The sequence below is a fragment of the Brassica napus genome, chromosome C6 (assembly GCF_020379485.1).
Source record: "Brassica napus cultivar Da-Ae chromosome C6, Da-Ae, whole genome shotgun sequence".
Taxonomy (NCBI): Eukaryota; Viridiplantae; Streptophyta; class Magnoliopsida; order Brassicales; family Brassicaceae; genus Brassica; species Brassica napus.
Window position 1 is genome coordinate 2,347,525 of NC_063449.1, and position 20,301 is coordinate 2,367,825.

The window sequence follows — 20,301 nt, forward strand, 5'->3', positions numbered from 1 at the left end:
AATATTGAAATTTATAAGATTTAAAGATTACAAACTAAATGATCAATGAGTATCTAATCTATTAATTTAGGGTCCTATTTTTATCTATCATTAACAAGTCATAATAGAACCAATTAAAAATTATTTAATATAACATATTTGATTATTTACATTAATAGTAAACCAATTATAAATTTGAATTTATTTTTTTTTAATTATAACAAAATCTGTTGAGAAATAATCTAACAAAATCTTACTTAAAAATTTAAATATTTTTATAAAATAATATATTAATTAATTTCGTAATTATTAATATAATATTGTTATAAATCAGTGTTAACTAAAATTTTATTATAACACAAGAAAATAAAAATTATATACTATTTTTTTATAAATTATATCATTATATTCTGAATTATAAAAAATAGAAGTCCTATATGAATTAAATATGTTGAAAGTATATAAAATAGGTAAATTGACATATTTTATTTTTTTAAGTTGTTTCATTTAAATAAATTAGCACTCATCCTTAAAATGGGTTAAAATTCGTAAACTATATAATAATTTTATACAAAAATAAATTTATTAACATAGGTTAAACTTTTGATATCTTCAACTATATATTATCTTTTTATTTATTTTGAAACTCTCAAAAATATATTGTGTAAAATGTTTATATACAAAATATAATAGTATATAATAACATTTAGTTCATATACTATTTAAAAATATGTTATTAGAAAACTATGAAATTGTAGTAATTCATTTAAAATATTAATGACAAATCAAATTTTAATTATTTTTTTTTCTAAGTTATAAAAAAATTTGTTGAAATATTATCAAAAATTCAAATATTTTTTTTTAAAATAATGTATTAATATAGTAACAAAAAAAATTCAAAATTCATGTAAATCTTCCAAACTCAAAAATAGTAGTGTAATTTTACAAAATTTTCTTGGCAAAATATAAAATTTTGAAAATAAATATTCAAACTCAAAATAATAATATTTCAAATTGTACAAAATATAAAATCATAGATAATAAAGAATAACTTTTTGAAATACACCACGAAAAAAGAAACTATATATGTTGTAAAAATTAAAACAACCTAATATTTTGAAATCTTAATTAAAAATAAAAAGAAAAATTAATATCATAACATCCAATAAATACACTATATAAATAAAATTAACTAAAATAATATGATAGATGCTACTATGTATAAAATTTACTAAAATAGTATTGCTATATTATTTATATAAAACAGTTTTTTTACTTATAAATCCCGTAAAATAATAAAATAATACATGTTAAAGTATATTTTTAAAACACAACATGTAAATATAAATTATCTTAAACATATATATTTTTAATAATATAATAAATATATTTTAAAAATGTACTATAGAAAAATGTATAAATTAAAGAAAAAATATATTTCAAAAGATGTTATCTATTTGATTATTTCATATTGTTATTTTATCGTACCTAACTCGAAAATATATTAGTAAGTAATAAAAAAATTAATAACAAAGTAAAATGTACTCCCTCTATTTTAAATTGTAGGTAGTTTTAGCAACAAAAAAAATTGTTTCACAATATAAGTAGTCTACATATTTCAGTGTATCTTTTCAATTATTGGATATTGTGTGACCATTGAAATAATGTTAGATTTTTTATAATTGGTTGAATTTATTGATGAAATGATACTTTTTTAAAATAACCATCTTCTTAATATTAGTACTTTTAAGTAAAACTACTTATATCTTAAAACAAAGAGAGTATTAAACAAATCATTATATATTAATAATGCCGAATAAAAAATATAAAAAATAATATTACAGAGCTACACAATATATAATACTAAAATAGAAATTATATATTTAAAACATTTATAATAATATCAAATACATTTATAAAATATAAAATATATGCACAGACATGCGGGTTAAAGTCTAGTTTTTAATAACTTTAGAGACTATGTGATTTAGACATATAACCACTTCAATTTTGGGACCGATACATTTACTTTATATATTTATATCTAGAATCTCAATACTATTAAAACAGAAATAAATTTTGTCTACTTGTAAATAGTTTAGGTTGGACCAGTACATTAAAGTAACTTCCTTTTATTTCTACATTTACCTAACTTAATTATTATTAAATATATACTATAACATAAAATTAAGGAACTAAATAACTAATCTATTGTTTTTTGACATCAACTAATCTATTGTTTTAAAAAATAATGAATTCAATTTATATTAACACTAAATTTAAGTACCTAATCAATTATATTTTAATTATTAATATAAAAATAATTCTATATGCAAGTAATTTGTATATATACAAATATACTTTAATCCAAATGCAAGAAAAAATTATTCAAAACTCGCACTGAATGCATAATAATATAATTCTTATAGATAGAATATTAAAATTATATATATATATATATATATTCATAAAATAATATTAATAGTTAGCTACTATATTACGTACCGTTTGTGATATGGGTTGGGTATTTTGAATTACAGTTCTAATTTATATCACATCCTAGGTCTCATTTTGATAAATTTGTAAGTACGGATTGAGTTCCGATATAACACATCGAATTTTGTTCTAATTTGTATCATAACCTAAAACCCATAAAGTAATCATACATCGTTTGGATACGGGTCTTATTGGTTCGGGTTTGGGTATATCCGAAGTTAAATCTAAAATGTAATAGCAATATATAAGAAATATTTAAAAAAAATTGGATTATCCGTTCCAGTTCGGCTAATAACACTATGGGTTCGGATATGTTTTGTACCACTCTACAAGATTTATTCTGGTATTTCTTACATTTCGGACTTCATACAATTTTTTTTTTTTGGATTAGGGTTAGGTTTGGACTTTGGATTACGGATTTTCACCAAAAAATTATTCCGCGCTTTGAAAGTACGGATCAAAATCTAGTCCACATTTAAAAATTAAGCTTATGGACACCAGGCTGATGAATACAATGCTATTTTCATGTTATTTTAATAATTTATTCTTTTAACGTTGTAAATAAAGATAATGCTATATACCGCTTATTAAAATATAATTTAAAAACATCAATAATATATCAGACCAATGAGGCATGGTGGTATAGTTATCGAAGGAACTTGGTTGAAAGACCATGCTTTGAGTATTTTCGTTGTGATATTAGTTTCGGTAGACAAGTGTGGATGCTTTAAGTTATAAAGGTCGACTTTTCATAGGCTTTTAGGTTTGGTGTTGGGTTTTTGCCTATGGCTATTCTGGTTAACCAACCAAAGCAATCTAGCGTAGCCAGTTAAGTGTTTAATGATTATGATTATTCTGCAAAAAATCTGATTCTATTATTAAACCAGTCTAGTATTTTGTTATTCTAGCATTCATCTCACATACAAGTCTAGTTTTTTGCTTGTGTGAGCAAAGTCTAACTTTAACTCAGATAATCTACCAACTAACTCTATTTTTTTTTTTTAATGTGGTGCCGTTGTAGTCAACACAAAAACAACTAGGTATATATGTTTTGATTGACAACAGTGTTTATCGGAAAATAGCAGAAAAATAACTAAGATATGGAAAATTCTGCATAATTAAAATTGTGAAATGATTTTTATATGATTGGATAAATTTTACAGATAGCAGAATATAAACTAGTTAAAATAACATTTTAAAATATTTTATATACTATTTAATATATTATAAAAACAACAATGGAAAACAAACTGCCATATGTAGTGAGAAAAATACAGTAAATGTAATATTTTCATTAAAACATACTTTATAAAATAAACACAAACACTGACGTTTACATAACTACTAACAATTTTGTGTACTTTTATAGCAATTTAATTTTTGTTGGTTGTCCTGTTACGGTCTGCATCCATATACCAGTTCTATTAAGAAGTTTCTTCAACTCAGACATCGTTCATATACCTCTGACGGAAAACCTACGGGCGGATAGCTTAGCACGCAGTGCTAGGAAACAACTGTGTTTCGTCGTTCACATGGATGTGGAGTTACCGATTTGGTTTACAGAGTCAATATGAGTCTGTGAATATCTTGTTGTCAAAAAAAAATACTCCATCCGTTTCATAATATAAGTAGTTTTTGCTAAAAGCACGAAAATTAAGAAGTATTTTATAATAAATAGGTTAAATATAATTTAACCAATAAAAAATAAGTCTATTTAATTTGATTGGTCACACTGTATTCAATAAATGTAAAAGTTACCTAAAAATACGAAAACTATTTACATTTTGAAACAAAAACATTTCTCTAAAACTACTTACAATATGAAACGGATGGAGTATATATACTCCCTCCGTTTCATTTTAATTTTCGTTTTAGAGTTGGGCACACAGATTAAGAAAATAATTAATTTTACATATTTCCAAAATAAAATCATCATTACCAACACACCTAACCACATTTTAACAAATAGGAAAATAGATTGGAATATAAAATCAATAAATTTTGCATTGAAATTATAAAACGACACTTATTTTGAAACAAAAATTTTACTCTAAAACGACAAGGAAATTGAAACAGAGAATAGCTTTTTAAAAAAAAATCTACTAACAAATACTGCATTAAGTTTTTTTTTAAAGAGGAGTACTATTTAAAGTACATACAAAATGGAAGTATAAATGCAAACATAAACAAACAATTGAAGTTATGCTTACTTTGCCTGCACTTTCCTCCACATTTTCCAACGAACAAATCAGTTGATTCGTTACTTGGTATCTGGAAAAAACTCACCTGTTTATTATAAAAACAAAACGAGAGGAGCCTGGCAGACCGTGAACACGAATAGCTTAGTTTAATGTTTTTAATTACTCGATACGTGTCTTAAATTCTAGTGCCGGCTAATTTTATTTTAACTGCACACTGGTTTTGGAGAAAAAGAGTGCGTATTATTCTAAGGTTTGATGATTTACTATACAGTTTATTGTAAATTCTAGTACTCCGTTGAATTGTTTAGCTTACAGCACTGCAGTTTGACAAAGGAATCTGACTAATCAACTATAATTAATTTAGTAAAAGATATTTTTAATAGAGAGAATTTACGTGTGGGAGAAGGGGACACAAGGAAGTAGTTCACGCGGTTTTAAAAGCCCATTAAAGACAGAGATGCACCAGCTGTTTTCTCCTCTTGATAATAAACATGACTTCAGCTACTTTGACGTTCAAGATTCTTAATTTTGTTTATAAAATTATACTCCCTCTGTTTTTTAAAGATGAATGTTCTAGGATTTTCACACTTATTAAGAAACCATATTACTCCCTCTGTTTTTTAAAGATGAATGTTCTAGGATTTTCACACTTATTAAGAAACCATATTAAAACTTAGTTATTAATGCATAGTTTTTTGTAACTTTATATTTCTTATATTTTTAAACCAATAGGATTAAAAGAAATGTAATTAATATTTTTGAAACACACAATTTTTCATTATTAGTTAACAAAATATGCTTTGAAAACATGAAAAATACATCTTTTGGAAACAAAATATTTCTCTAGAACATCCATCTTTAAAAAAACAGAGGGAGTAAAACTTAGTTATTAATGCATAGTTTTTTGTAACTTTATATTTCTTATATTTTTAAACCAATAGGATTAAAAGAAATGTAATTAATATTTTTGAAACACACAATTTTTCATTATTAGTTAACAAAATATGCTTTGAAAACATGAAAAATACATCTTTTGGAAACAAAATATTTCTCTAGAACATCCATCTTTAAAAAACAGAGGGAGTACTTATTATCATGTGATTTTTTAGCATCTCATTTATCGAAATAATTAGGTTTATAACTTTGTATTTTGTTTGTACTTGGAAAATCACATGCTCTTAGCTCCTAGAAGTTGCCTCTCAAAATAGAATCCAATGTATCTAGCTCCTATTATGTTTTGCAAAATTATCTGTCGTTTCTTGAAATAGATAATTAGTTTTTGTTATATTGAGTGTTGATTTTATGTAATTTTGTTTCACAGTGTTCGCAAATTTGACATAGTAGTCAGACTGAGAAGTAGTAACTCAATTAGTGGTAAACAATAGCGTGACTAGAGAATTTTAATGGTCAATCAATGTGTTCAAAAAAAAAAAATGGTCAGTCAATAAAATATGCATTACTGAAAAATGAGATTCTCTTAATAGTGATATGTGATTGGGTGTTGCATATGGGATTCTGATTTAGGTTAAATCGCTCTATTAAATAAATTGTAAAACACCTGTCTATCACTATTATTTAAAGAAAAAGTACTCATTTCTATGTGTGTGCAGTTTGCCCCATTCTACTTTCTTTGACTATGTTCATAGTATATTTTATTATTCTCTTACTACTTTTGTTCTTCATATATCATCTATAAATAGAGACGAACTATTCTTCTCTCCCAACTTCCTCCACAATTTACAATACCCTTTAAGTTAGTAACTTACTATCAATGGTGAAAGCTATTCAAAATACGACAAAGCGAATGTCTTCTCCATCATCATCTTCATCTTCATTATCAACATCATCATCCATAAGCAAGAGTAACCTGGCCAAGAAGTACAAAGGAGTGAGAATGAGAAGTTGGGGTTCATGGGTTTCAGAGATCAGAGCTCCCAATCAAAAGACAAGGATCTGGCTCGGTTCTTACTCAACCGCTGAAGCCGCTGCTCGAGCCTACGATGCTGCGCTTCTCTGTCTCAAAGGATCTTCGGCTAGTAATCTCAACTTCCCAGAGATCTCATCTTCTCTCTACAATACCAACAATGGTGACAACAAAAACAATATTAACATGTCTCCTAAGTACATACAGAGAGTGGCTGCTGCTGCAGCTAACGCAGATCCTTCTTCCTCATCTGTGTCTACTTCATCTCCGTTGCTTTCTTCATCTCCATCTGAAGATCTCTATGATGTCGTCTCCATGTCTCAGTATGACCAACAAGTAGTCTCCTTGTCTGAATCATCATGGTACAACTGCTTTGATGGTGATGATCAGTTCATGTTGCCGTATTTGACAACACCACTTGCTGATGATTTCTTTGAGGAAGGGGATATCAGATTATGGAATTTTTGTTGATTCTGCTTTAACTATATGATCATGATTCATACCTTATTTTTCTACAGTCATCAAAAACAAAAGATTATTTGTTTCAATATATATCAGTCATGATACATTGTGTTATATCATTTTTTTTTCTTTATCGATTCTCACTCCTGAATATGTGCTTTACAATATATGTTGTAGAGAAAATATATGTGGAGATCATTGTACCAAAATCAAAGTTAGTTTTAAAAGTATATAGCAGTGATTAAGTAGAATTAACTGAGTTTGAAAGAATTCATTTCAAGGCATAAGTAACAGATTCTGAAGTATTTCACAAGATTTGATGAAGCTATTGATGCATTTTTCTAACTTTTATTTTTTAGTTTTTAAGAAATACAAATATATTTGGTAGAAACCAGTTCCTCTAAATTCTATGAACCTTTTGAATTATAATTGAACCTAAACGAGTGTAGATTCGAGTATGAGCTCACACTAACATAGATAAAGTCTTGGGGCGCAACGTCCTCGTTGTGTTCTGTGAGATAATTTCTTTAAATTCCATGAACTTTTATTCATTATACATAAAAAAAACAAGTCGAATAATTTTTTTAGCTAATAAACATAATAAAACACAAACCATTTATGTACCATATAAATAAAGTATATTTCAAAAGAAAATCTAACGAAAAACTTGACTATATATTCAACTATTTCTATATCACTATGTAACGATAGCACTATATTTGGATACAAAAAAATAAAAGAAAAAATTATTAACATGACTTATTTTGAATAAACTTGGGAAGAAAAATTTCTAATAAGTGATTCGTTGCATGCTATATGAAGGAAAATAATATACTTTCGTTCATCAAGATGATGATATACTTTTAAATTTATAATGAAATTACATTTTCAATTCTATCATATTATAATGATCAGTAATATAGACGTGTATATATATATATATATCTGATAAATAAAGGAAATAAAAAATATCTTTAAATGTCAGCTTTTTTTTTTGTTAAAGTGTTTTCATAAATTGGTTCTTTAAATGTCAGCTTAAACACACATAATTGGTTCTTTACATTTTATAGTGGAATTTTCATTAAATTATTTTCAAATACAGTTATCACAGAACCCACCAAACTGAATTACACATATTTAATAGAATTAGAAAAATTTTAAACTGAATAACACTAAGAATGATTACAAATACTTAACTAAATAACACTAGAATTTAATGGAAACTCATTTTCCTTCCAATTGAGTCCAACTTCTAGATTCAATACCTCTATCTTAGTTTAGTTTTGAAGTAGGAGCTTACAATCATGTTAATAGGTTAACAACAATAAAGCATAATAGTGTTGCTGATTAAATATTGTAAAACTTTTTTTTTATTAAACCATTCCATTAAACTTAAACAACAGAGTTATCGGAACTGCATGACAACAGAAACAGAGAGTTTTTGGCAAGTTCATCTGCTTGCACATTACAACTACGAGGCATAAAATGATAGGATATAGAGTTAAGGGATCGGCTCAACACACAAATGTCATGGAGGATCCCTTTGATGGCAGTCACAGATTTGTTTCCTGTGAGCAATTGGATTAAACATCTAGAGTCTGATGAACAGACAATGTCTTTTAGTCCAGCCAAAATGGCCTTTGAGAGTCCTTCCTTTAAAGCCAGAGCTTCTGCAGCTAGTGCTGAAGCCACATATCTTTTTGCTGAGCTTCCATGAAGGAGGATGTTTCCTGATGAGCTTTTAATCACCCATCCCAAACCACCAGCACAACTAGAACTGTTCCAAGCCGCATCTGAGAAGAGATGAGAGGCAGTTACCGTAGTGCGGGAATGGTTGGTCGGAGAGATAGAGTCGGGAATGGTTGGTCGGATAGAGTCTTTCGGTGAAGCAGTAGGTTTTTCGGCTTTTGAGTAGCTGATTGCCCCTCCTTTGCATTCTTTATAGCCTTTAGCACCATGTCTGCTTCCGAGAAAGACTTGTGTTCAAACAGTAATTGATTCCTACTAGTCCACAAGACCCAAAATATCCAAGGATACAAGGATTAGATAGTCCAAGGGGAGGGAGGTTTACCATTCTGGTACACACCTTGAGCAAATCCTCCATCGAATGACATGAGCTTCTCGACGGGACGCAAGATGCTGGGAGAAGATCCCACACTTTGGCCACTGCAGGACAGGAGAACATAACATGGAACACTGTTTCATCATCGCCGCAACGTTTGCATTTTCCATCAACTTGCATTCCACGCTTTATCAAAGCCTCCCCAACTGCAAGTGCATTATTTTTCAGCTTCTAAAGAAAGTGTTTTAACTTAGGAGAACACTTCACGTTCCAAATGCACTGCTTCCAATTAAAGGAGTCATGTATGTTCCCACTGTTTAGTTTAGCCAAAGCATAACCAGTTTTTGTTGAGTATTCATCCGATTTCTCCAAGAGCCAGATACGTTCATCCTTTAGATTATTTGTACTCAGGGTCAGCTTCTGGATGGTAGAGACGTATTGAAGGAGGTGGAACTTTATCTTCTTCGTGTCCCATTCTGAACGGTTTGGGAGAAGGAGATCTTTAACCATCATGTTTTGCGCGAGTTCCGTTGGGGGCGCAAAAGGACCAGATTGGTGGTCAGTGGAAAGCCAGTTTTGGCGCCATATAGGGATTCATTCTCCGTTTCCGAAAAACCACACCATACCCCTGCTGATTATGTCTCTGCCCGCCAATATCCCACGCCACCCATGAGATGCAGCATTTGGAGCTGAGCATGTGAGAATGTCTTGATGCTGACAGTACTTATTTAACAAAGTTTGTCCCAACAGAGAGTTGGGGTTCCTTAACAGCTTCCAAGTGTGCTTAGAAAGCAGTGCATCATTGAAAACCTCTATTTCTCGGAACCTGAGACCACCAGCCCCTTTAGGAAAGGTTAGCTTGTCCCATGATATCCAGTACATCTTCCTCAACTCTGGTTTTATGTCCCACCAAAACCTAGTTAAGACACTTTGGATTTGCTTGCAGAGGGATTTGGGTAGCTTAAAGCAAGACATAGCATATGTCGGCATTGATGCCAACACAGCTTTCAAAAGCACCATCTTCCCTGCCCCCGATAGGTATCTAACAGTCCATCCATGCACTCGTTGTCTAATGCGGTCCACAATCGAGGCAAAAATGTCTCTCTTTTTTCTCCCGAAGTGTTCCGGCAAGCCAAGGTACTTGCCAATACCTCCTTCATTCAAAATGTTTAGGTCCTCCTTTACCCAGATTTTACACTCATGACTGGTCTTGGAGGAGAAAGTTATTGCAGATTTTTACTGGTTTATACACTGACCAGACGCTGCCTCATATGGAGTAAAGCAACTGGCTACGTTTGACTTTCCAAAAAACATTGTGACGTCTGCGAACAACAAATGATTTATTGGTGGGCAGTGTCGTCCAACCTTCACCCCGGGTAGAGTACCTCTTAACATCGCTTGGTTACATAGACCCGACGGTGCAAAGGATAAAGAGGTAAGGGGATAACGGGTCGCCTTGTCGGAGACCTCTAGAGGGAACTACCTTTCCTTGTGGCCCACCATTGATAAGGAAGGAGTAAGAGACTGAGGATACATACTCTATTATCCATGCTGTCCACTTCTCATGAAAGTCTAGCCGGTTAAGGTCTTCCCGCAAGAAGTTCCATTCGATTCTATCGTAGGCTTTCCTCATGTCAGTTTTGACCGCCATAAACACATGTTTCCTAGCACCAGACTTCCTCAGATAATGAAGAATCTCATGAGTGATCAGCACGTTGTCGGAGATTGCCCTTCCCGGGACAAAGGCTGACTGAGAAGGTTATATCAGTGTCTGGAGCAGAGGCTGGAGCCTTTTGGACAGGATCTTGGCAATAATCTTGTAGTGTGTATTACACAAAGCGATGGGTCTGTAATCAGAAACCTTTTTAGCCCCTGTCACCTTCGGGATCAGTCTAACATGGGTCTCGTTTTGTCTCGGGTGTAGGAAGTTAGTCTCAAAGAAGCTCTTGATGTCTCGGTAGATATCGTCTCCGATGACATCCCAAAAGGTTTGATAAAACCATGCCGAGAAGTTGTCTAGCCCCGGTGCTTTATCGAAGTGAATGGAGAACACGGCCTTCTGGACCTCCAGTTTATCCGGAAGAGCTATTAGGAGCTCGTTCATTTCCAGCGTTACTTTGGGTGCTAGAGCTTCATTAACAACCGCTGAAGCATCTGTGTTCCCCATCATGAACAGATGTTGATAGAACAGAGAAAAGGAGTTGACAATCTGGTTTTCCTCATAGAAAGCATTCACGGATTCATCCTCAATGATAGAGAATTTGTTCCAGGAAAAAAAATTGAATTTTTATCCCCACCATTAAGCCATTGTATCCAACCATTGTATCCAACTTCTCTGTCTCCAAAACGCTTCTTCTTCAGCGTACGCTTTCTCGAGAATAAGTTGTAGCTCTTCAATTCTGCCAGGCACTGGCGATGGGTCGGACAGAGCTTCTTCTAAGAGGATTTGATGTGAACTAATTAGTTCTTTGCTCGTGGCCGACTAAGTTTTTGCCCATTCCACTAAACTTCGCCCAACATTGCAAATCTTTGTAATAACAGAATCAGTGGCCGAGGAGTTCCAGGACGTCTCCACCAGACTACGGATCTCCGGCTTTTCACTGAGACGTCTATCATACCTAAAGAGACCCTTCTTCTCTTTTAGGTGTTGATCGAATTAAGTTAGTAGTGGGCGATGATCCAAACCTTCAAAACGTAAATATTCACTCCTCGCTGCAGGGAAGAGTTCCATCCAGTCAAGATTTGCCATGGCTCGATCGAGGCGCGACTGAATGAAGTGTGTGTATCTTGTGCCTCTCCAAGAGAGGGAGTTACCAGAAAATTGTAGATCCCACATCCCGTTCATAGAGACGAAATTACGAAAAGCAAGGAAAGAGCCTTCCCATCTCGGTGGTCAACCAACTTTCTCAGAATTATCTAGGAGATCATTGAAATCTCCCATGAGCATCCAAGGAGATGTTCGGCCAGTTCCTATATCTGACATAACTTCCCAAAAACGAGGGTGATCTTCTCTATTAGGTGCTCCATAGATGTACGACACATAAAACGATTTATTATTGAACTCAATCTTTGTGTCGATTACATTTGCAGAGGAAAATAAGACTTCAAGATGGACATTGTCCTTCCACGAGAGAGCCAGGCCGCCGCTGAGCCCTACCGGTGGGACCGTAAAGAGGTTCTTATAGTCAGTGCCCTTGTACATCTTGAAAATTTCCTCATCTTGCCATTTCGTTTCCATTAGGAACATGATATCCGGAGAGTTTTTAGAGCGAAACTCTCTTAGACGACGAACTGTCAGTTTGCTCCCGATACCCTGACAGTTTCAACTCATAGAGACTAAGGAAGAGGTTTTAGAGCGAACCGAAAATCCGTTCCTTTCTTCTTAGTCGCTGGGATTATGATTGCTCGAGGTTGGGCTCCCCTCTCTGCTCATGTTGTCTTATTGTTCTGACCTGATCCCGGGGCTCACTTTCCTCTTGGTGAGTTCTGTGTTTTAGTGACTCTGCGCCTCTTTAAGCTCACCCCCAAGGCATGGGCTCCTTACAATACGTTTCCTTGATGGACAGGGGGGGTAAAGCCTTTCCTTTTCTGTCTTGTAAGCCGAGAGAGATAGTAGATTTGAGTCTTTTATCACTTGTCAGAACAGCTACATTATCCTCAATCTCGTCAGAGATAGCTAGAGGCCCGAGTCTCAGCGAGACATGGAGTCTATCTTCACTAACTGATCTGATTGGTGATCTGTCTTGGGTACCATTGTACTCCGGCACAGCTCCTTGTACTGGGTTCTTCGACGACGATGGGATATTGTTGGCTCCTGACTGAAGAATGGGCAAGTTCTCTTCCAAATAATGGATATCGACCTCCTGGAGTCTACCCGATTCAACATTTTCCATTCCATCTTGTAGGAAAGGAACCCTATGTTTTGGGAGGGAGAGCATGTCTAGTGTCGATCTTCTCTCTTGCGACAGGGGATTGCTATCTCCTGATCTTTGTCTTCCGCTAGTGGTACCCAATATCAGGCTAGAGCCCCCTTCTCTTTGAGGTCTAGAAGATGGAGTATGAGACACTTGGGAGCGGCTAGCTTTTGATGAGGATTCTATATGTGAACCAGCAGCTACAGGCCTCCACTCAGTTTGCGGCGTCTGAGTCTTTATTCTGGATTGAGATTCCTTTTGAGAAGAAGCAGAGCTGTCTTTATGGAAGGATAATCTCGCTCTAGCTGGGAGGCGACTGCCAGCCACATTAGTTTCCACCCAGGTTGAGTGCTCCTTGTACGTAGGATATCTCCTGACCCCATAGTTGTAGCGAAACTCTTTATCCTGCTTCCAGTCAAATTCCCGGGAAGATTGGTGCTGCCATTGATTTGAGTTGTAGCTTCTTTGGTTCATAGGGATATCAGGCTCTTCTCTTATCAACTTCCTCGCAGCTGTTCTTCTTCTATCAGCTTCGAGCCTGTCCAGATTACGAGATTGAGATATACCCATTCTTGTTGAGGAGTCTCTGGAGTTTGTTTGGGCCTGCTGTGAAGGACACACATCTCTTTCATGAGACAGAGAGTGGCAAATGAAGCAATGTTTTTCCAGATTTTCGTATTCCAGCTCCACTTGCTTAATTTCCCCCGCTAGACTTATGTCTAGAAACATTTCCAGGGGATTCAAGCCATTAACAAGTACTCTGATTCTTCCTCTGTCTACATCGAAATCCTCCACTGGTCCCAGTTCTTCTCCAATTGCTTCAATAGCCGCATCAGACCAATAGTGTAAAGGGATTCCATGTATCGTTATCCAGAAGGGTATGAGTGCCGGAAAGAAGTCAGAGACTATTGGTTCCCATCTCTGGAGAATCATCATTCATCTCTTTAAGTGATATGACGCGCCTAAGAGGATAGCTTGAAGGTCCTGTTCAGTTTCAAACTTAAACTGAAACAGGTGTGGCCCCAAGGCCCTTCCAGTGATAGATCCCGCCATACGCCAATGCTGAAGGAAGAACTCTACTAGGGCTCTGGTTTTTTGGACTGAGGGGTTTGTGACTCTCCCTATGAGGGTGAGTTTGTGCTCTTCTATCCGAGCAGAAGTGTCGACAGAAGGGATTTTAACTGGGAGTCGTCTAGCCTGTCTCACTGAGTCAGCTACCCACTTGCCTTTGTCCATTCTTGAGTTTCGGTAAGCCATAAATGACTGAGCATAAAACTTATCAACATTAAATTAATGAGGACCTAACTGCAGTAAGCAGTAAATTCCCAACACGGGGTAAAACCTTAGTGACAAGGTAAACGGGACTGTACTTAGACAGTAGAAAGACCAAAGGAAGCTTGAGACAGAGACAACATTAAAGATTCTAGCAGACATGCCATTATCTATTTGTCTGCTCCTAGAGCATTCTCCCAACAGATCTGCAGTAAATGATTCATTGAACCACCATTATGAGACCGTAGAGGAGAAACTCCAGCTTCAGGGAGCTTGATCGTACACGGAAATTACTTCACCGGAAAGTTGGTGCGGTGGTGAGTTAAGATAGCACGGCGGGGAAGTTGGTAGTTGCGGTGGAGAATTTGAAAATGCAAGGAAAGTCAACTCGGAACAGTACACCTCGAACCTTGTGTCTGAGAAAAAAGTCTTATCTCTTTTTTGTCACTTTTTCAAATTACCAGTTTAAATATTGTAAAACTTAAAACGTAATGTTAACCTATTACTTCAGATTTTATATTATTAACATAATGTACTAATGGTGGAAATTTTGGCGTTAAATGGAAGGTGGCAGACCACCTCAAATTTTATTTTACTGGTTGTTCTATTTCAGTTTAATTGTCAAGACCACTTCGAACTTGAGTAATATGATAGACCGTTGAAAAAAAAAATAGAAGGTGGAAGAAAAATATCAAATAGATTTTTTTTCTTCTTATAATGCATTAATCAATCACAACAAAACATCGACATCATCAATCAAATAATACTATTTATTCCGGTGTAAGAAAATGTAATGAAACATACACATGTATATTAGCTAATGAGACAAAGTGTGAAAATAGATAGTTGTATGGAGAAATTTTACAAAGCCAAAGAGCAAGAAGCAAATTTCATATGAGGTTAGTCGAAGACGTCATGGTAACCCTATTTAATTACTGCTAAATAAAAATACTATAATAATAATTAAACTGTTAAAAAAGAATGATATAGAATTCAGGGGAAAACAAGAGAAGAGACAAGAGGCGCAGGAGTTGCGACTTGTGATAATTGGTAAAATCAAAGAGGAAAAGAGTTAACGTAATAAATTGTGTTATTATGCTTGGAATCTCGCAAAACAATGACATCCAATTTACTCCAACATTGGTCTGAATAAAAATCTAACAGTAGATTCGAGCAGAAAGCCACATGAGTTGTTTTTGGGTTCTTGTTATGTGTGTCTTCTTGATCCATCTAATGAGATGGGGTCCCATTTCCTCATTTTCCCTTTTTACTAACACTTTATCTCTATTTCTCCATTTTTTTTTTTCTCTTTTTTTGCCGTCATTTGTGTTGTCTGCGTGCAAATGAATATCACTGACTCATTGACGAAAAAAACTGTAAGAATTGGATAGGGCTATAACCAGTATGACATGTGCTTTTGGTTACATTCACTGCATCCACATAACAAGAGATCTCGGAACCGAGGCGAGCTTAATTTTTTCTTTTAGTGATCGCACAAAACACATCACGTGGGCATTATTTTCTCAATGTTTATGAAAGCTAAGAGGTACACATAAACTTTGAGTAGTTTTGCACTTGTTTAGGCACACATAATATATAATATCATAGAACGGAAACGAAACTTCATATCATTATTATAATTTAAAATCTTGATTCGGAAACGGAAGACCAAACCTTTTGTTCAGATGTAGATATGTACAAAAGACACATAAACTTTGTGTCCAAATCCCATGGAAATATTTGAAATAAAACCAACAACGGTCGTGAAATGATGATCTCAATTATACGATTATGTTGTCTCGACATATATATATATAACATTGAGTCTCATAAATAATGTTATTTGATTTGTCAATTATACCATGATGTAGATTTCGCGACGACTAAACAATGCATTTCTCTATCTATGTGATTATGTTACTTAGCGGTGTAGGGGCTCTAGCGAACAATGTGGAAAGACGAGATTGTATAAATAGCTTAACTACATATAGGTCAAGGTATACATGAGGCATCTAGGACTATTGCATGAGTCTTTCAACAATTTACAATTGTGGGATCATTAATAGGGAAAACTCATTCCCACCGTAAGTCCCTACCCCCACTAGAGAATTAAAATATTTTTGCTCGAATGCCCATATATAAGACAAACCTTAAGATATTTATTTTTTAATTATAAAAAGAAGTATTTTTTATTATGGAGAAACATAGTAAAATCATGCAGAGCTTCTGAGCTACCATATGTCATGCGGCCCAAACTCTATATCTGAGCCGCCTTGCTTCCGCCACAAACAGCCACCATCGGTTGCTCCGATGTACCGCCACCGGTCTTGGTCTTCGTCTCTTGCCATTGTTGTTTGCCTAATTCATTTACAAATCACTGTTAGAGTCAAAATCAGTTACGACGGAATCAACGTCGGAAACTTTCCTGGAAATGTCTTCTTTGAAAAAGGGAGATAAAATTCAAAAAAAAAACGGGAAAACCTAAATTGAATTTCGTATCAACTCCGAAAAGGATTCACACGATAAGTTTTCGAGAAAGGTTACTCCAGACCTCGGACAAACGGATCCCGAACAACGAAACAACCATCGTCCAACTCGCCGAAGGGGGGAGTTGGACCGAACGCAGCGTCCAACTCGCCGAAGGGGGGAGTTGGACCGAACGCACCGTCCAACTCGCTGCAAGTTGGACCGAACGCACTGTCCAACTCACCGAACGGGGGAGTTGGATCGAGCAAGCCGTTCAACTTGCCGAACGGGCGAGTTGGATCGAGCAAGCCGTCAAACTTGCCGAACGGGTTAGTTGAACCGAACAAGCATTCCAACTCTCCCGTTTGGCGAGTTGGATCAACTAGCATGCCTTCGTCCCGTCCTCGTAGCTCCCTCCTTTGGGATTGGATATAACATGCTCTTGTTTCATCTCGATCGGAGTCACTATTGAAACTTTGCGATTTAAAAACCGCAAGAACTCGTTGTCTCGTATGAAGTTCGAATTGATCGTATAAAATGGCAACGGTTAACTAAACACCTCGAACTACCCACACTATACGAGAAATTCGAACGTTCTTCGGAATCGACGTCGTTTCGGAAGCGCTCTTTCGATAAATCGTAAAAACGCACAAGTCGGAAAACGGCATGAAAGGGCCCAAAACGCGGCTAGAAGCCCACTTGCAATTTTATACGAAATCGAGCTCAATCGTTATGACGGTTTACCTTTTTTTTTGCAGGAGAAGATAAATATCAAGTTCAAAGATAAATGTGAAGTTTCCAAAGATAAATGTCAAGTTCGAAGATATATCACCTTCCCTCTCTCTCTATTTCGAAATTTAGATTTATAAAAAATATATATATAGTTATAGATGATAATTTAGGAAAAGAATTCGAACAGAATTTGGTGGCTACAATCATTAATGCTTGATTCATAAGAATTCTATAGGTAAAGGATTTGAACAGGACTTGGTGGCTACAACCATTAAGGCTTGATTCACAAAAATCCTAGGAAATAGGTCAAAAAGAAGTAAACAGGATTTGGGGGATAAAACCATTAAAGCTTGATTCATGGAAGCATGTCCAATCTTGGTCAATGATCTTGCAATAAAGCAGACTTTGACTGAGAGAGAAATTAGTAGAGAGGGAGGAAAGGAACTCTTACTTACCTGCAGGTCCAGATACTTGTTTGAGCATCCTTGCATCATGTGATCGATACTCCCAAGGTAAAACCTACACTTTTATTTATGCAAGAAATGAGTTGGTAGAGGGGATTGTCAGATAGGATTTGCTATGTTGTTAACTAGGTGAATTTGGTTGCTATACTAGGATATGGTATAGTGTGCTTCTGAGACTAGGATTTCATAAGGTGATGATTATGAGTTTTAAATTTGTTAGTCCATGCTGTTTTCAAACCTCTTTTAGAGAGACTGCATGTATGTTTTGCTTGAGGACAAGCAAAAAGGTAAGTCTGGAGGAGTTGATAGGCCATGGATTTTACCCACTTTTAGCCATGGTTTATAAGTCTTTTAATAACTAACTAGTATATTCTAGACTCTATTTAGTATACTTTAGGTTCATGAGTGTTTTGGAAGAAAATGATGATTTTGGAGCATTTTGGAGAAAATTGGAGAGAGCATCCGAGCTGGCCGTCGAGCAAGACCAGCGGTCGAATTTTAGAAGAAATAATTGATCGATGCACACCCTATGACATCGATCAACAGCGAAGCGCGCAGAAGCCCGTTTTGTTCCAAGCCGACTTAGAGCCTAAGACTTTACCAATTTACGAGATTACCTCTGGCGAGTTTTAACCTAATATATATAGCTTGCCAACATGTTAGAGGCAAATGGTGCTTTCTTGTTTTCTTATTTTCACAGCAAAGGTTTTCTAGGATTTAGTAGAGTTGGAGAGAAGATCCAAAGAGATTTGTGATTGGAACTCCATTATTATCTATATATCTATCTATGCAGTTTTCTTACCTTATCATTACTGTTATGAATTGCTTAGCTATGCCTGAGTAGTTCTATTGTTAGGTTTAGAGTTTAAATAGGTTATGAGGGATTAGCCCCAACTATAGATTGCTACTTGTGATATTCATCATTATGATGGTCATTAATGCATGTTTCTAGTTTAGCTAGCTAGAACTTGACCTAGGAGTTGTAGACTCAAGTTATCACTTGCATCTCACCTTGAATCTATCCTAATTGAGCTAGGATTGCTAGAGTAAGGCGAAGGCTGATCTAGGAAGCCTAGTGAGCATTATTCAACTCGTGCGTAAAACTTAACTAACGCTCGTCGATCGATATTCCTATAGAATAATCGATCGATGGTGAAACAAGTGTATCAATCGATATTCCTCTAGAATCATCGATCGATACTTCATCTGGTCAATAGACAAACATAGAAAGTGAACGCCGATCGGTTTGTTATTAAGAGCCTGAGCTCTATAATATCATGCATACAACTATTAAGTATCCATAAGATTATAATCCTGACTACCTGAATAAAAACCCTAAGTCTAACTATTTCATCTAAGTACCAAAAAACCTAATCAAACCAATCGAGTAACTGCCTTGCTCAAAACCTGCTTATTTATATTTAAACATAATCAACTTAACTTAATCATTCTGATTATATTTATTAGGTTTCCTAGCTCCTTGTGGATTCGATCCCTAAGTACTACGATTGAACCTCTTATTTGAGAGAGTAATTCACTCCTTAGGGTAATTTGAGTGAGATCAATCAACGGTCGTTGGCTAAGCAAGTAAAGCACATTGATTGATATTTCAAGCATTTCATCAAACACCTTCCGGGCATGAAATAACTTATGATCAAGATATGATCTCACAACCTATATCTAGCACTAAGAACATCAATCAAGTAAAGATATCTAGATTAAACACATAGCAGCACAGATCAAGCACTAGTCATCCTAATCTACTAAACCCAAGAACTCTAAAGATTCTACTCAGTAATCTCCATTAAACCACACAAATCCATGATAGATTGTTGGACACACAAGAGATTAAGAAATAGACAAACAAAGATTAACAAAATTAATACTTAAACCAAACAAGGTTCACAAGATTCAAGTTTAGAAAAAGAGTCGAAAGGAGAAGCACCTTCTCTTTCCCGACTTTACAAGAAAACACGCCAGCATGTAAAATTATTAACACTTACCAAACAATTCTTATCAACTCTAGGTGTCGTAAAGAAGACCGGGGTCGCCATAAAGATGGTAAGTGTTAATTATTTAGATGGTAAGTGTTAATTATGGGAAGTGTTAATTCTTTTTACAAGAAAACTGGGGTCACCATAAAAATGGTAAGTGTTAATTATTTCTTCATTTTTTATAATTAATAATTTATTTATTAATGAACGCATGATTAATTTTTCAAATTTTTGTAGGCTGCTGAGAAAGGAGAAGCACCTTCTCTTTCCCGACTTTACAAGAAAACACACCAGCATGCGGATGGAATGTTTGTGGATGCTCGGGCAGAAAGGAT

At 34.6% G+C, this 20,301-nt stretch overlaps 3 protein-coding genes across 3 annotated transcripts; 1 reads left to right on the forward strand and 2 right to left on the reverse strand.

Moving 5' to 3' along the window:
• Positions 1–6,263: 6,263 nt before the first annotated feature.
• On the forward strand, positions 6,264–7,181 carry LOC106374324 (ethylene-responsive transcription factor ERF014). The gene has a single exon (XM_013814382.3). The coding sequence runs from the start codon at positions 6,448–6,450 to the stop codon at positions 7,069–7,071; it is 624 nt and encodes a 207-aa protein (XP_013669836.1). The 5' UTR covers positions 6,264–6,447; the 3' UTR covers positions 7,072–7,181.
• A 1,273-nt stretch (positions 7,182–8,454) lies between these two features.
• Positions 8,455–9,637, reverse strand: LOC106372944. The gene is made up of 3 exons (XM_013813196.1): positions 9,375–9,637; positions 9,134–9,228; positions 8,455–9,038 (listed from the first exon to the last, which is right to left on the reverse strand). The coding sequence occupies exons 1-3, from the start codon at positions 9,635–9,637 to the stop codon at positions 8,455–8,457; spliced, it is 942 nt and encodes a 313-aa protein (XP_013668650.1).
• An 81-nt stretch (positions 9,638–9,718) lies between these two features.
• LOC106372943 (uncharacterized mitochondrial protein AtMg00310-like) lies at positions 9,719–10,144 on the reverse strand. Its single transcript, XM_013813195.1, has one exon. The coding sequence runs from the start codon at positions 10,142–10,144 to the stop codon at positions 9,719–9,721; it is 426 nt and encodes a 141-aa protein (XP_013668649.1).
• Positions 10,145–20,301: the final 10,157 nt, after the last annotated feature.

Coding starts and splice junctions, on each gene's coding strand:
- LOC106374324 (XM_013814382.3), top strand. CDS start 6,448: ATGGTGAAAGCTATTCAAAATACGACAAAGCGAATGTCTTCTCCATCA.
- LOC106372944 (XM_013813196.1), bottom strand. CDS start 9,637: ATGATGGTTAAAGATCTCCTTCTCCCAAACCGTTCAGAATGGGACACG. Junction 9,229..9,374: donor AACGTGAAGTGTTCTCCTAA/GTTAAAACACTT, acceptor CCTGTCCTGCAG/TGGCCAAAGTGTGGGATCTT. Junction 9,039..9,133: donor TCAAGGTGTGTACCAGAATG/GTAAACCTCCCT, acceptor TTTGAACACAAG/TCTTTCTCGGAAGCAGACAT.
- LOC106372943 (XM_013813195.1), bottom strand. CDS start 10,144: ATGGTGCTTTTGAAAGCTGTGTTGGCATCAATGCCGACATATGCTATG.